This window comes from Denticeps clupeoides, chromosome 11 (genome assembly GCF_900700375.1).
Source record: "Denticeps clupeoides chromosome 11, fDenClu1.1, whole genome shotgun sequence".
Lineage (NCBI taxonomy): Eukaryota > Metazoa > Chordata > Actinopteri > Clupeiformes > Denticipitidae > Denticeps > Denticeps clupeoides.
In genome coordinates this window covers 19,351,090-19,365,841 of record NC_041717.1, presented here as the reverse complement: position 1 = coordinate 19,365,841, position 14,752 = coordinate 19,351,090, and the positions used below count along the sequence as shown (strand labels likewise).

The window sequence follows — 14,752 nt, the reverse complement described above, 5'->3', positions numbered from 1 at the left end:
GTGGGCCGAGTCCAAGATGACACGTAATTGAGCGTTTGGCTGTTAAGCTGAAGGCCTTTAATGGCTGCGCTTGACAAACAGTACAGGGCAAAAGTTTGGACACACCTTCTCATTCAATGTGTTTTCTTTATTTTTCTTTATTATAGGCATCCAAACTACGAATGAACACATGTGGAGTTCTGTACTTAACAAAAAGTGGAGACCTGGCCTCCACAGTCACCGGACCTGAACCCAATCCAGATGGTTTGGGGTGAGCTGGACCAACAAGTGCTAAACACCTCTGGGAACTCCTTCAAGACTGTTGGAGAAGCATTTCAGGTGACGACCTCTTGAAGCTCCTCGAGAGAATGCCAAGAGTGCAAAGCAGTAATCAGAGCAAAGAAACTAGAATATAAAACATGTTTTCACTTATTTCACCTTTTTTTGTTAAGTACATAACTCCACATGTGTTCATTCATAGTTTTCATGCCTTCAGTGAGAATCTGCCAACGTAAATGGTCATGAAAATAAAGAAAACACATTGAATGAGAAGGTGTCCAGATGTTTGGCCTGTACTGTATAGCAGAGAGCGTCTTCAGGATTATTGTTGGCATACTTCCTCAAAAGGCTTTTGCACAAACAGTTTGAAATAATTTCATTAGTTAAAGACAGTGTTAAAAAAAACTGCCTACGCACTATTGGGATGAGCGTGGCGGTGAATTTTTGAATGTGGGCGCAAACCCTCCTGGGCTACCCGGCGTTTGGAGTGACTGCTAATGCCGGGGCTTAAACTATGTAAAAATATTCACCCCCCCACCCCTCTCATTACCACAGCCTCACACGGCGCTTTGACACTCGCCAACAGGGAAAACGCTATTTCTGACAAGGCAGGCCGAGGGAAGTAAAAAAGGTATCCGTGTGGTGTTTCTAGTAAAGTGGCTGCTGCATATGCACACATGTGCACACATATATACATAATTTTGTGTGTGTGTGCGTGTGTGGATGATGCTCCAGGTCCAAACACTACTCACATGTGTGCACATTACTTAAGATTGCATTCTACAACCGTATGTTTGTCCCTTATGAGAAATTAAAACGAAATGTCCCCAGAAAGAATGTTTCATTCAGCATGTGTGAATGCTGCCATGTACTTTCCCTTAGATACGTTTGTTCATATTCAATATTTTACTTTCCAAAATGTCCCCACTCGGCATTTAATAAAGTACTGTCGGTTTAATTTAAAATTGATAAGTTTATAGTGATGCTTATACAAATGTACAATACATACCCAATATAAATATTGACCAGCTGCTACATGTGCATAGATCTGCCTTCTGGATTGGTGGACCACAACCGGGTGTCAGATAACGGAAGAACGTAAAATAGCGCGTGATATCGTAATGGATGGTGCGCTTAGTCGTCACCCCCCTTCCAAACCCCCCACAAATGTTGTGCTCGGCGCAGCCTGTGCAGGTGAAGGCAGGGTTCATCACGCCGGGCAGGGGCGGGGCTCTCACCTCCTCCTTCCCTTCCCAGTGCGGAGTTGGATGGGCCTTCGGGAAGCGGGCGCGGCTCTAACGCGATGGGATATCCTGACCCTCCCTCTCTGCGCCTTTCCTCGTTCCCACAGCCCCGGTCACCTTTACAGGATGTGCATTTGTGGGGTGCCTCGCGTCTGAAAGTGTATTTTGGATGACGGATGAAACGTTGAGATGAATCCAGACAAATATGGAACGAAATAAACACAAAACGGGCCTTGTCCTCATAAAAAAACATAGTCGCCTCATGCAGGGCTCACCAGAATGAGGTCAGACTTGCAATTTTCTGAGTGCAGCATCCAGCCTGTGATCTTTCCCCCGCAAACGATGACTTGGGCCTCATTAAGTATCATTATGGTTTTGTACATTGTTCACATCTCTCGTGGACGCCGCGCGGTACTCTCCGGTGGAAATATGTTCCCCGCTCCGCACTCTCTCCGAACATCAGAGGAGGGCCGCACTTGAATTTCAATAGCTGCCTGTTAAGGCCCACCTACTTCTGATCCCATAATTACAGCCTGGCTAAGACATCAACATTATTACTCATCAAGGCAGGGTACAGTAACACACACACACACACACACACACACACACACTCATACACTCTCACACACACACAAGAAAACACTTCAAGGCGATCTCGCGTTTCAGAAAGCAAATATAAACCCCATGTATAATTCATCAGGAATAATTTTCCCCCCTCCACCCTCCGAGACCAACTGATCTGTAATGCAAAAAGTCTTTTCCGAAGCCGCGCGCAGAGAGTGACGGCAACCGCGAGCCGCCACACGGCCATGGCGTGGCCCGAAAATGAAAAGCTGATTCTAATTATTGTTGTTGTTGTGGCTCTTGCTGTTATTACGCTGTTATTATGCGTATTGAACATCCAGTTGTGGCTTGGCGCTTCGCCACTGCCCTCTGCTGGCGGGATGACGCAGGTGCGCACAGGGCCTCCGTCAGGAACGGCACGGAAAATCTAGTGAAGGAGCTTTAGCGAGTGGCTGTGGCCCGCGGGTAATGGCCTTCCGCACAAAACGAACCGCGCAAAATTTATCAGAAAACTTTATTAATCCCCAAGGAAATTGCACATGGGAATAGTATTCACATTAAGGTGCAATAATCAGTGTAATAATATTGTTTTTATTGCACTCCACCGTACTGCATGAGTAACTGTACAGCTGTTCCTTACCAATAAGAAGGTTATGGAGCTGTTTTTGCACGCATCTTATTTCTAGCCGTTCAGTGCCCGGTGAAAACAATGGCTTAGCTGAGTATGTTTTCTTTGCAAAAATGTACATTTCGAGCAAAGTATGAAAATGCCAAATGCATCTTATCACACCCCTCTGGGGGACCCGGGTCCTGAATTCCATCATTAATCACCGTGTTCTGCTGCAGAGCCCAAATAAAGCAGGATCATCGTGTACTTTTTACAGAGAGAAAAAAAAAAAACCAGTATGCATGGTGCAGTGTGTGTGTACACTACCCAGACAGTGTGTGTGTGTGTGTGAGAGAGAGAGAGAGAGAGAGAGAGAGAGAGAGAGAGAGAGAAAATTTCAGCGTGTGGAATAAACTACGTGTTTAATAGCTGGGTGACCTACTTCTGCTGCACGTGGAGATGTGTCCTTAAACCATCTTAATGTCAATGGCATGTCAGCTGTTAATTATTCATCACCAGCCAGTCTGTCCCAGTTGCCGCATCAGCTCTCAACCGAGCGCCCGAAACACCATGTGGGGTCTGACAACGAAGGCACACCTGGTTTTTAATAAAGGCCCTGTCAAAGCCTGCGATAACACCGGACAAAATATCACATCTTCAGGGTGATTGGGAGTGGCAATGACCTGTTCATAACCACGATGCTGAAAACCTAACGTGACCCAGAAAGGTCAGACTCCTTTTTTCTAAGGCTGGCTCATTTAGCACCTTTGGGTTTAAAGACGCAGCCGTGGTGACGTGCGGCGTAGATGAACCAGGGTCCCTGGTGGCTCTGCCCTGCTGCAATGAGGTCATGCATGCAGCAGCAGCAGCAGCCGAGAACCCCTCCGAGCAGGCACCAGCCAGCACTCTTTAATGTCGACTGCATGCCGGGAGAGTTCGAATGCACTATTCTGGAACCTGAACTGACATTACATTTACAAATGAGAAACCAAGTATGAAACATATATTCTATCATCACAATCTTGAAAAAATGTGATCACTCTGTCCCAAAAAGTATGTCGTTCTAAAGATTATAATTTGCATATATTGTATGCATAAATAATGCAAATGGATCAAATCTAACGACTATATGTATATTGTGTGTGTGTGTGTGTGTGTGTGTGTGTGTGTGTATATATATATATATATATATATAGCCACACGGAACAAAGCTCTGTTTGAGTTCTGACAGGACTTTGATGCCCCCTGTGTGAAGAGTTCTGTCGCTGTGCGTAAAAATTCACACACGCTGTTTGGGGGAGAGGAGCAAGGGATAGACTGCCAGACAGATGAGAGGAGCATTCTAGCAGTGAACCACTGAGGTTTCTTACGAAACGCCACCCGCACATCAGTTAGCGCAGCTGTGCCAGATATGACAGCACAGTCGAAGCCCGTGCTGTAATCACATGTCTAATGCGGTAAAGCCTTGTAGGAGATATATCTGCATAAAGATACCTTTTCTTTGCCTCCTACAACCTTAACCTAACAAAGAATACTAACATAGCATCAATAATATATTTAACTTAAATAAATGACCTTTATTGACCAAAAAATACATAACTAAGTGCCCTTGAAAATAGTGGAATTTTGGCAAGAAGTGATTATAATGATTGTGAACATACTGATGCAGTGCTGTCACTACACAAGGAAGGACGGGATGAAGGTCAACTACAATCGTACAGGGAGGTCACTTCTGACCCAACGGTCATTTGAACATCAAATTAAATGACTGAAAAAACAACCTGTGTGTTCCGCATGGCAAAAATTGTACATCCTCAATCCTTGTACATCCTTTTTAACTGGTAACCATGTTTACCCGTCAGGGGCAGTGGTGGCCTAGAGGTTAATGAAGCGACCCTGTAATCAGTTTGAAATCCGATCCGCCAAGGTGTCACTGAGATGCCACTGAGCAAAGCGCCATCGCCTCACACTGCCTGTCATGGCTGGGTGATCACTCAGGGTGATGGGTTAAATGCAGAGGACAAATATCACTGTGTGCACCGTGTGCTGTGCTGCTGTGACAATCACTTCACTTTAAATAAAATGAAATAAATCAATGGGTGTTTTCTCCAATTAACGTCCGATAATGTTGGTGCAATAAAAAAAATAAACAAGCGTGAGATTAAATGAAATACAAACTTAACTGACACACTTACTCCCAGGAAGCCCAGAATGAATGCATAAATGCACTAGTTGTGCAAATCGCAATTTGCAAAAAACCAATTAACTAATAAAACGACAAGCTCTCTCGCAAAGTTAAAATAAATGCACACAGTCCTTGGCGTGATTAATCATGTGTTATAGCTTTTATCAGTGGATGTACAACGCATGTCAGAACCGCGGCCCCGAGGCTTTCGGAACTACAATGCCCAGAATGCACTGCGCGCGCACCTCTGACGTCCTCGACGTCATGTAGCTTCAGCCAAATAGCTAGACGTCCATTGCCGCTGCCGTTTGATTCTAATGCTAAGGCAGAAGCGACGCGTGTCACCAATGTGTGCGCAGTGCCATGTCCTTTGAGACACTAGCGGGGCGTGACAGTCTTCCAGGGTAAGACGGCGCGTTAACCGGAACTTGTTTATATATGTCGGAGGAATATGTCGCGCTTGCTAATCTGACGTTAGCTGAGCAGGTAGCCCCGCGTTTTACAAGCCTGGCAAATATTTGCCGCCGAACCGGAAGTCAGGACGCAAACGCGACGGGCAACGTTTTCGGCGGCTTTCGTGGAGAGAACGAGTTTTAAAAATGGACAAATCCTGTGGCCACGCGAGTGGACGCTAATACCGCCGAGGCGTCGCGCTCCACGGTAGCCGGCTGTGGAACGCCTGGCCAGGGACCCGTCTACCCTTCATCTCAGCGTGCGTACGATGGCCGGCCGGGTTGGCTGGTTGACAGGCCCGGCGTCACGTGAGGGGGAACGCGGCGGCACCGCACTCAGTTTCGGGCTTCCGGTGGCGCTTCGCGATTCGGACCCTTTCCCGGTCGGGCGGGCCGTGGACCGCGATCGCTTGTGATTACTCTCGTTTTGGTGGTGACTGTGCTTCTTGCTGTGTCGTTCCAGGTCCAGTGCCGCCATGCCCTCTCATCCTCACCCCCTGGATCTCCTCGGGTTACAGGGGACCTTCTGAGCGGGGACCGGAGCCGGGACCATGAACCTTCACCAGGTCCTGACGGGGGCCGTGAACCCGGGGGACAATTGTTTCTCTGTGGGGAGCTTGGGTAACGTCCCTTTCACGGTAAAAACCAGTTTTTAAACCGGCTCTGTACGTCTCCATTGGTCGGTGTCTGGTATCAGAGTGTCTCTGTGTCCTTGTGTTGGACACCCGTTGTCCGATGTTGGATTTTGCCGGGTCAGCGGGACACTCCGAGCCGTTGACACTCTCCGGTGTGGACGAATGCTTATCTGTGCACCAGAGCTGACTTCGATTCCATCGTATTGGATCGGTACTAGCACAATGGTTACGGGCAATTTCGCTCTTCAATTTCTGTACCACCGAAAGCAAACGTGCCGGTGGGAGTACTGCTCCTCACACGTCAACGTGACTCTGACCACCCCAGCAGCCCAAGACAAACAGGACGCACACTTTTTAGCACGGCTTTTCTATCGCATTTTTGTTTTGTTTTTTTTGCACAAAGTATCAAAATCGGATCAGAATCACCGATACAAATCTGAATTTAGCTTAAAAAAAAAAAAAATCGCACATCCCCACTTCAGATCTGACTCTCATTTACATTTACATTTACGGCATTTGGCAGACGCCCTTATCCAGAGCGACTTACAACATGCTTTCAACGTGCTTGCAGATCATTGCAAGAAAGGTGGACTGGAGCAGAGCAAGTGCATCTTCAGTCGCTTCCCCGATTCATTTTGTAAAGGTGCCGGTTACCGATTCATTCACATTCGCTTTTTTTTTTTTTTTTTTTCAATTAGAACAAAACATTTTTCCAAATCAGACCAAATCTGTGTGTGTACACCCACATACATGTATACATACTGCAGTAAATCCTCTTTAACTTAAGAAGACCCTGCAGCATTAATGACAAAAAATATTCAGCATTGTGTGCAGCATTAATCGTGTGTTACTGTGGGTGATGTCTCCTCTTTTTGTAGAAAAACGAATCTGAATAAACATTGTCTAGCATAAATCAGTGTGGTGTGGACATACTGACAGCATTAGAAACATGTATTAACATGTTATTATGCAGTCAAAGGTATGTTTAATTATAATGAATTCTTTATTGAGTTGTTTAAAAATGGCTGCCTCTGTTCTTTTGCATTGATTCCGAGTTGCATCCTGGAAATGAATCATTTCCACAGTTCTGGGTTGTAGGCTGAGCGCCGTTGCTTCATTATGGGACTATTTGGCAGAAATATACTCCCCTGCGAGCGTGCATGTGTCTCCTTGGATCATCCTTTGATGGTTTTATTTCCATGTCCCCCCCCGGCACGTGACAGGCCTACGCGTCCGGCTGTGACGTCGTAATCCTCGGCAGCGACTTTGAGCGGCTCCAGATTATCCCGGGGGCGAAGCACGGCAACGTCCAGGTGGGCTGCGTGGACTGCTCTCAGCAAGGTGGACAGGTAAGGGACACGCCCACTTCTGTCCTCGGCTCACGTTTGCCTGGGGACGTCTGTGCTCGTTCGTTGTCGTTCATCGTCTGTCCTGCGGATCTGTGTCCGGTTTTTCGTCTTTATTTGTTTTCGGGAACTCTAGATGTCCTTGTTGGACTTGCCTGGCCGGGCTGGTTGTTGAGGCGCTCTTACACAAAACACAACGACCTTATTTATTGCGGGGCTGTGCCGGCAGACTAGACTTCAGTTTTACGGCGTACGCGCGTATATAACGCATGCGGGTCAACGTGAGCGAGCAACAATTTATGCAAACTTCAAACTTTCATCTCGCAGAAATCTAATATTGGCCGCGTTTGAAAGAGACCCGACTGCATGCTGGCGAATTCTGAAAACGTCGTAGTCTCTGTTCGTTATTTTTTATTAATTTATTTTTTTTAATCACAGCCTTGATCGCTCCTGGCTGCGTCCGAAATCGCGGAGCCCGCATCCCCGCGCTGTCGTCCAGAATGCCGCAATGAATTGCCGTAATTAGGTAGCTGAAAGACGCGCCCGCCTTTGGACGCGGCTGAGAGAGAATTGCACCGCGCGGATACGCGCCCGGTCTGGCCACGCAGTCATCAGAGGCCCTTTGTTTTGTTCCCTTTCATCTGAATCCCGCAGGTTTCTGATACGGCGCGTGCGTTTGTGTGTCCGTCCTCGCAATCGCTGGCCGCTGTTCCAGAGAGCCTCGCCGCGCTTTGAGCCTAGTCGACTGACGACAAGCTCTCTCGCAAAGTTAAAGAATGCAACCGGGGCTGCAACTGTCGAATATTTTTGGAATTGAGTATTCTGTCTTTTTTTTTTTTCATCGATTAATCAGATCAAATCATACTTTTTTGGTTTTTAAACAACATGAAAATCCTCTTAAAATGAGCAAGCAATTGGCTGTTATTCCTCACAAACTCAAAACTTTTATTAGATCAAAGCTTAAAACCTTTGGGATACTGGCTCCAGAACTAAGACCATATAATCAATCTTTCTGTGAAACATTCATGATGTACATGTGATGTACTGTGGGGAAGAAAAGAAAACATTGATTTGTGCAACAAATGCTATAAACTCGCCCAAAAGTAAATCTATATGCTAATGAATGTAGATTTGTCCATCTGTTGCATTTATTATTACTAGCTTATGTATGGGGGAAGGCGTGTTTTGAGATACCTTGTAGAAGCTCCGAGTCCGCTTGGAGAAGTGCGGTTTACGTGAGGATTTGCTCGGTTAAGGTGCTGTAGCGTTGACGAAGTACTATTATGGTAAGCCAGGTCTGCTTTACAGTGTATACACCGCACTGCATTGTCCACCTTACACAGCGTAAAATGGTCCCACACATTTTATGGCTTTTAGTTGAATGTTTTGTGTTTGAACGTGAACATTGCTTTTTTGTAAAAAGTAAATTTCTTGCCGGACAAGCATGTGATTGACCGTCACCGTGTCCCGAGCCTGACTCACGTCCCACGCAGGAGTCTGAGTGGCTGTGACTCACCTCGAAGACTCGGGACTCTTTGTCACATGTGGTGCAGTGATGGTGATAGCCGGTAGGACGAGGTACCACATGAACCGTCAACTGTGGGACCTTAAATAGACACGTGCGTGGCTTTCCAAATCATGTCCAATCAACTGTAAACTCCAGTTAAGCTGCAGAAACACCTCAAGGATGATCAGGGGAAACAGGAGGCGTCGAGTTTGAACTTCATGACGAAGGCTGTGAATGCTTATGTACATGTGCTCGCCGTTAATCTATTCACAAAGTTGGGTCGGGAGCTGGGTCTATACTACGCAAGCTATTGTGCCGGAGTTAAATGGTTACACTAGATTTATAAGTATATTTCTTCTTTCTTGTGTCTTTTATTTTCTTATTTCCTAAAGACTTTTATTTTGTTTTTGAGACCCGGTTCAGGTCTCTTGGACACATGGCGTGAGCTGTGAGAGCTTCTTTCATCTTAATTCATGTACATATTAGGAATATTTTGCATGTGTGTTATTTTGTGAATACACTTTGCACAGAAAATCTCTTGGGTGTCAGCTCATCATTTGTGGTTCTAGAAACTAAATCAAAAAGTTACACAACGCAGAAGAAGAACCGCTACACTATGATGACTTTCACCTTGATATTTTAGTGCGGATGTATACCTAGCCGAATTGCACTGTAGGGGGCGAGAACGAGTCTTTGAACTGTGAAATTACCGCATCAAACGTGACGTGGTCACATGGATGCAGCTATTTAACTGAATAAACAGTTGCTAAACACAAGTACATCTTATTGAACATAATTTATTTTCATCACCAATTATCATAGTAGAACAGCTTTCTCAAGCAGTTTGTGATGCATTTTGGAAACAGGAGATGAGCCCCTGGTCTAATGCGCCACCTGGCTTGAGAAACCCGTTCTCAAAGACTTACTTTTAGGCATTATTTGGGTAGCACACATATTCTGAATGCCTTCGGCAGAATTCAAATGAGCAATTTTAATCTAGATTAATCTAGATTAACGTAAATATAGATTAATGTAGATTAATTTTAAATAAAGATTAATCTGGATTAATTTAGACTACAGTGAGATTAATCTAGATTAATTCCAAGATTACAGTGAGATCTGTACAGTGAGATTAATCTAAATTAATCTATGCCCACCTCTTTATATATATATGTGTGTGTGTGTGTGTGTGTGTGTGTGTGTGTGTGTGTGTGTGTGTATATATATATATAAGTAAACTGTCTTTATGGGGCATGGTGAGTAGAATACTGAGGACAAATAATTGAATAATTTTTTGATTAAGGCTGTAACATAACAAAATATGGAAAAAGTGTTGCGCTGTGAATACTTTCTAGATGCACTGTAAGAATGGATCTGATTTGTGAAGAATTTGTGTTTAATCCAAATACAACTACCACCCAGTAACACAACGGTGTGCTTCAGTTTAACCCAAGAAAACCAGGAAATCAGTCATTTTGAAGATATTGATGGTGGTCTGCTTACTTGCTCTGGATGTTTGGGCTTTTTACAACAGTATATAGACCTGTTTACAACAAGCACAACATTTATTTCTTATATATCCCAAAATCACATACAGTACGTTTCAATGGGCTTTCACAGGCCCTACAGTTGACACCCCCACACTTGACCCTTCTGCACACAATGAATAACTCTAGGAGAGAGAAAAAAGAAAGGAAGAAACGTTGGGAAGGAGTGATACCGAGAGGGACCCCCCTTCCAGGGTAGAGTGAGACTGCAGGTGGTGTCAGTGCAGGGTTGTGATGATTTATCTAATAAGAGGAACAAGTTGTAGAGGTGGAGAAGTCCAAAGTGTAGTATGGAGCATCTGTCCATGTTTGGAGGGCAGAGTAGGTTTTAGTCCAGTGTCATGGCATACATTACTTGTACATTATGATGTTACTGGTCCATATGAAGGGCAGTGGTGGCCTAGCGGTTAAGGAAGTGGCCCCGTTATAAGAAGGTTGCTTGTTCGAATCCCGGTCCGCCAAGGTGCCACTGAGCAAAGCACCGTCCCCACACACTGCTCCCCGGGCTCCTGTCATGGCTGCCCACTGCTCACCAAGGGTGATGGTTAAAAGCAGAGGACACATTGTGCCGTGCTGCTGTTTATCACAATGACAATCACTTCACTTTCATGTTTTTTTGCAGATTGCTGCGTCATATGGAAACATTGTTTGCATTTTTGAGCCGGTGCCGGTGCTGAGCACTGAGAAATCCCAATCCGTGAGTTTGACCTCCAAAAATTTCATAAGTGATTGTTTTTTTTTTTTATTCTTTCTCGATCCTAAAATTCAGTGTAATCAATAGAAACATGCAGGGTAAAGTATTTATTTTCAAATGGCCAGTTTAAAAGCAATGAGTGAAAGATTTGTTAAGAGCCTTGTTCAATAACATTAATAACACTGTTTGAATGACAAATACCATTAATAATAATTGTAACATTAGTATTTAAAATAAAATAAAACATTTTCAGAGTAGCATTTAAAACTGCATTTAATATTTTCCAAGTAACATTTCTGTTTGTAAGAAAGTGAGTGAAGGATTGCTGTAAAACGTTTTAGAAATTCAACTACCAGTGGCAGAAAAGTGGGCAGTTTGTGCTGCAGTCAATTGTCCACAACTTGGCATGGCATCCAACAGGTAAAGATAATGTCCATTAGTTTTTTTTTTTTTTTTTTTACTGCTTTAAGTTACTGCTTTAAAATAAAATTTCCCTCATTTGTGCTCAGGCACACAGCTCCTGACGGGCTGCACCAGTCTCCAGTTGTGGTCCAACCAGCGCTATACATGGGATCCTGAGCAAAGTGGAGAGGACCTTAACGGCGACCCTCAATGCCCCTGGAAGTGCATCTGGCAGTGCAAGTATGTAGACAATTTAATGACACAAATTACTAGACAAATGGAGGGCAGTGGTGGCCTTTCAGGGCATTTTGGGGGCAGTAATGGCCTAGCACAACATTGAAGAACTCGAGTAAATAGTGCATAGGAGTATTTAAAAAAAATATATAGGTAGTTGGCCTGTGCAATATGGAAAAAGTTATCACATATTGACTCGTTTTTATCATGTTTTTTCCTGATAATGGCAGTTTGAGAGCACCTGTATTGAACCATGAAGATAAAATGAGTGACAAGCTCAACTTTTTATTAGCATATGAGGCAAAATTATAAGCATTAACAAATAGACCTACTTTTCAGTTTATTGACTGAAAAAAATTAAATATAGTTATAAGATGCATTATGTGGCGCTGAGTAGAAAGAAATAATTTGGTAAAAAGAAATTTTATATATATATATACATACACACACACACACACACACACACACACACACACACACATATATATATATATAAATTGCCAGTTATATATATTATGTAAAATTGCCAGTTAAAAAAGTTTGGATGCACAAACTCTGTGGTGCTTATGGAGACTAAGATGGATCGATTTTTTTTTTTTTTTAGGAATGCAGTACAAGAAACATAATTATTTGTCCTCTCAGGCGAAAGCGAAGTACGTTTGATGAATATGTTTTTCTTTAATAACTTCTTGGCTGCTTTGTTCACTATTGTCATCAAGCCGCTTCATGAAGCCCGAGTCTTCCGTAAATGAGTAGGTGGGTCAAAACTTTTAACTGGTAGTGTATATTTTATACTTGTTCTTGTTTCAAATAATATTATTGGCGGCCCATTTTACCCGACTGCTTTATTCAGCCAGTGGCCATCAGTTTCAGTTCTCTTTCACTGCTGCAGTGATCGTTGCGAAAGAAGCCAGAAAGCAGCTGCTGTAACCGCTGAGGTCTGAGAACTGTATAGAGAAGCACCAGCAGCTGTAACTCCTGTATGTGAAAAGGCTGAGTACAGCAGTTTATGGGAATGGAACTTCATTCACCCGTTTACAGTCCCCCCCCCATGTCCTATATATATATATATATATATATATATATATATATGAATGTATATAAAATGAGTACTTGCACTTTTGCAGCTGTGTTTCATTTCAAGGCACTTGTGTGAGGAGAACATATGCATTCCAGGCACAGCAGGTTTGAAAAGATGACCGAGGAGTAAGATTGAAGGTGTACCATGTTATCTTCTTGCTTGCTCTCTCAATTTTCACCCTCTGATTATGCTTTAACGAGAAAGAGGCCTCTAAAACCCATCAAATAGAATCTTGCCTGTGACTAGGTTGCTTGTGGCCATGCTGGCTTCAACTTTTCCCAAACTAATACGAGAGTCTGTGCTACGCTGCCGAAATGTAATTTTTTTCTCCTTACTTCAGACCAGCCACAGTCAGGATGCTGATTCTGCGTCCGTTCGGCTGTGGCGGTGTTCCCACGGCTGAGGGGAATGTGATTGGTTCCAGTGGCTCTGCAAGAGTAGCTAAACAGAGCCTGGGCAGCGGTGGTTTAATCCCATCTCCTGTATAAGACCACCATGTTTGGCGCCTTTGATTCCCTTTGAACGCATATCTTTCTTCCCCCGCGGAGGAACGTCGGCTTCGGCTCTTTCGGTGGACTGAACCTCCGGCCGGGCTGCCTGGAGGTGCAGGCCAGCTCTGCTCTGGCAGGCCGAGGTGTCTTTGAAGTGGGTGATACTGTCCCTGTGTGGCTCAGTTCACGTTTTTTCGCCCTCTGTACTCCTGCGATAACAGTTCTTTAACGCACTTAAATGTGTAGCTCTGTGTGTGTTTCAGTCCGTACGTCCATCCAGATGAGGATCATAAGATGGGAGTGAGGAGATAATATATAGTTGGGCTTTGCAATATGGCAAAATTTAATTATCACAATATTTTCCCTGATTTTTTCCTGATAATGCCAGCTTGAGAGCACCTGGATTGAAACATGAAGATAAAATGAGTAACGAGCTCAACATTTTATTACCATATGAGGCAAAATGATATGCATTAACAAATAGACCTACTTTTCAGTTTATTGACTGAAAAAAAAAATTATAGTTATAAAATGCATTATGTGGCGCTGATTCATTTTTAACCACGGCATCTTTTTGAGCCACGACCTGGAGCATTTGGTAAAAAGGAAAACATTTGTTTGCTCTAATCCATGTGTACACTACCAGTTGTGCTTGGGAGTGCTTGATGTTGTAATTTCCGTGTAATCAATAGGAATTGATTATGCAGTTATTGCAATCATCCACAAATTCTTTTAAAAAGCATTTAACTCTTAGTGGAGAGCAACTGTGTCTAAAACCTCAAATGTTCAAAGCATTTAATTTAAAAAGAGACCTAAACAATTGACCGCTAAAAAGTTTTTATAATGCAGTTTCAAGTCCTCATAACTTTTTTTTTTTAGTCAAACTCCCCACGAACATGTCTGTGCTAAAGAACTGAGGTACACAGTGATATTACGAGACAAATATATTTATATATTTATGCCGTTTATCAGAGGTTTTTTTTTTTTTTTTTACTGGCCCGTTGAAGATTGTATAGAGCTGTAAAAGAACTGTGTGTATGTGCACACTCGCCGCCCATTATGGCTGGAATAAGAACTTTTTATTTGTACAAGCTGGTAGCCGAAGTCAACAGTACAAACACACAAATGTTTTACTTACTGACTAGTGAAAACTCTTACTCTCTGGAACAACGCAATGGAGACGGTGCCTAACCGCACACCTACACTAAACTGTGTTCAACCCCCATATAACACACATCTCAACATGCAACATTCACCTATTTACAACCAACCCGCTCATTTCCTTTTCTTTCATTGTCTAGCAAGCCTTCCCACTAAAGGTCAATGTAAATAAGAACACTTTTTACTTTCACATTGACAATCGCTTCACTTAACAAATTTTAAAAGTCAATGTGGCCCCTGAGCTTAAAAGTTTGCCCACTTAACTCAGGGTTAAGTATCTTGCTCAGGGACGCAATGGTGGTAAGTGGGGTTTGAACCTGTGACTATGTGGGCTTCTGGTTCAG

The 14,752-nt window shown here is 43.6% G+C and overlaps 1 protein-coding gene across 5 annotated transcripts in view; it reads left to right on the top strand.

Annotated features, from left to right (window-relative positions):
• Positions 1-5,129: 5,129 nt before the first annotated feature.
• dmxl1 (Dmx like 1) overlaps positions 5,130-14,752 on the top strand; it is a 43,414-nt gene continuing 33,791 nt past the window's right edge. For 4 of the 5 annotated variants that reach the window (XM_028996090.1, XM_028996088.1, XM_028996091.1 and 1 more), the window contains exons 1-6: positions 5,130-5,262; positions 5,774-5,948; positions 7,169-7,294; positions 10,968-11,042; positions 11,381-11,459; positions 11,549-11,681. In XM_028996090.1, the coding sequence (XP_028851923.1) occupies positions 5,862-5,948; positions 7,169-7,294; positions 10,968-11,042; positions 11,381-11,459; positions 11,549-11,681 (500 nt within the window). In that variant the 5' untranslated portion in view covers positions 5,130-5,262; positions 5,774-5,861. Of the gene's footprint in view, positions 5,263-5,377; positions 5,571-5,773; positions 5,949-7,168; positions 7,295-10,967; positions 11,043-11,380; positions 11,460-11,548; positions 11,682-14,752 lie in introns of those variants that run through there. The other variant, XM_028996087.1, reaches the window with a different exon arrangement.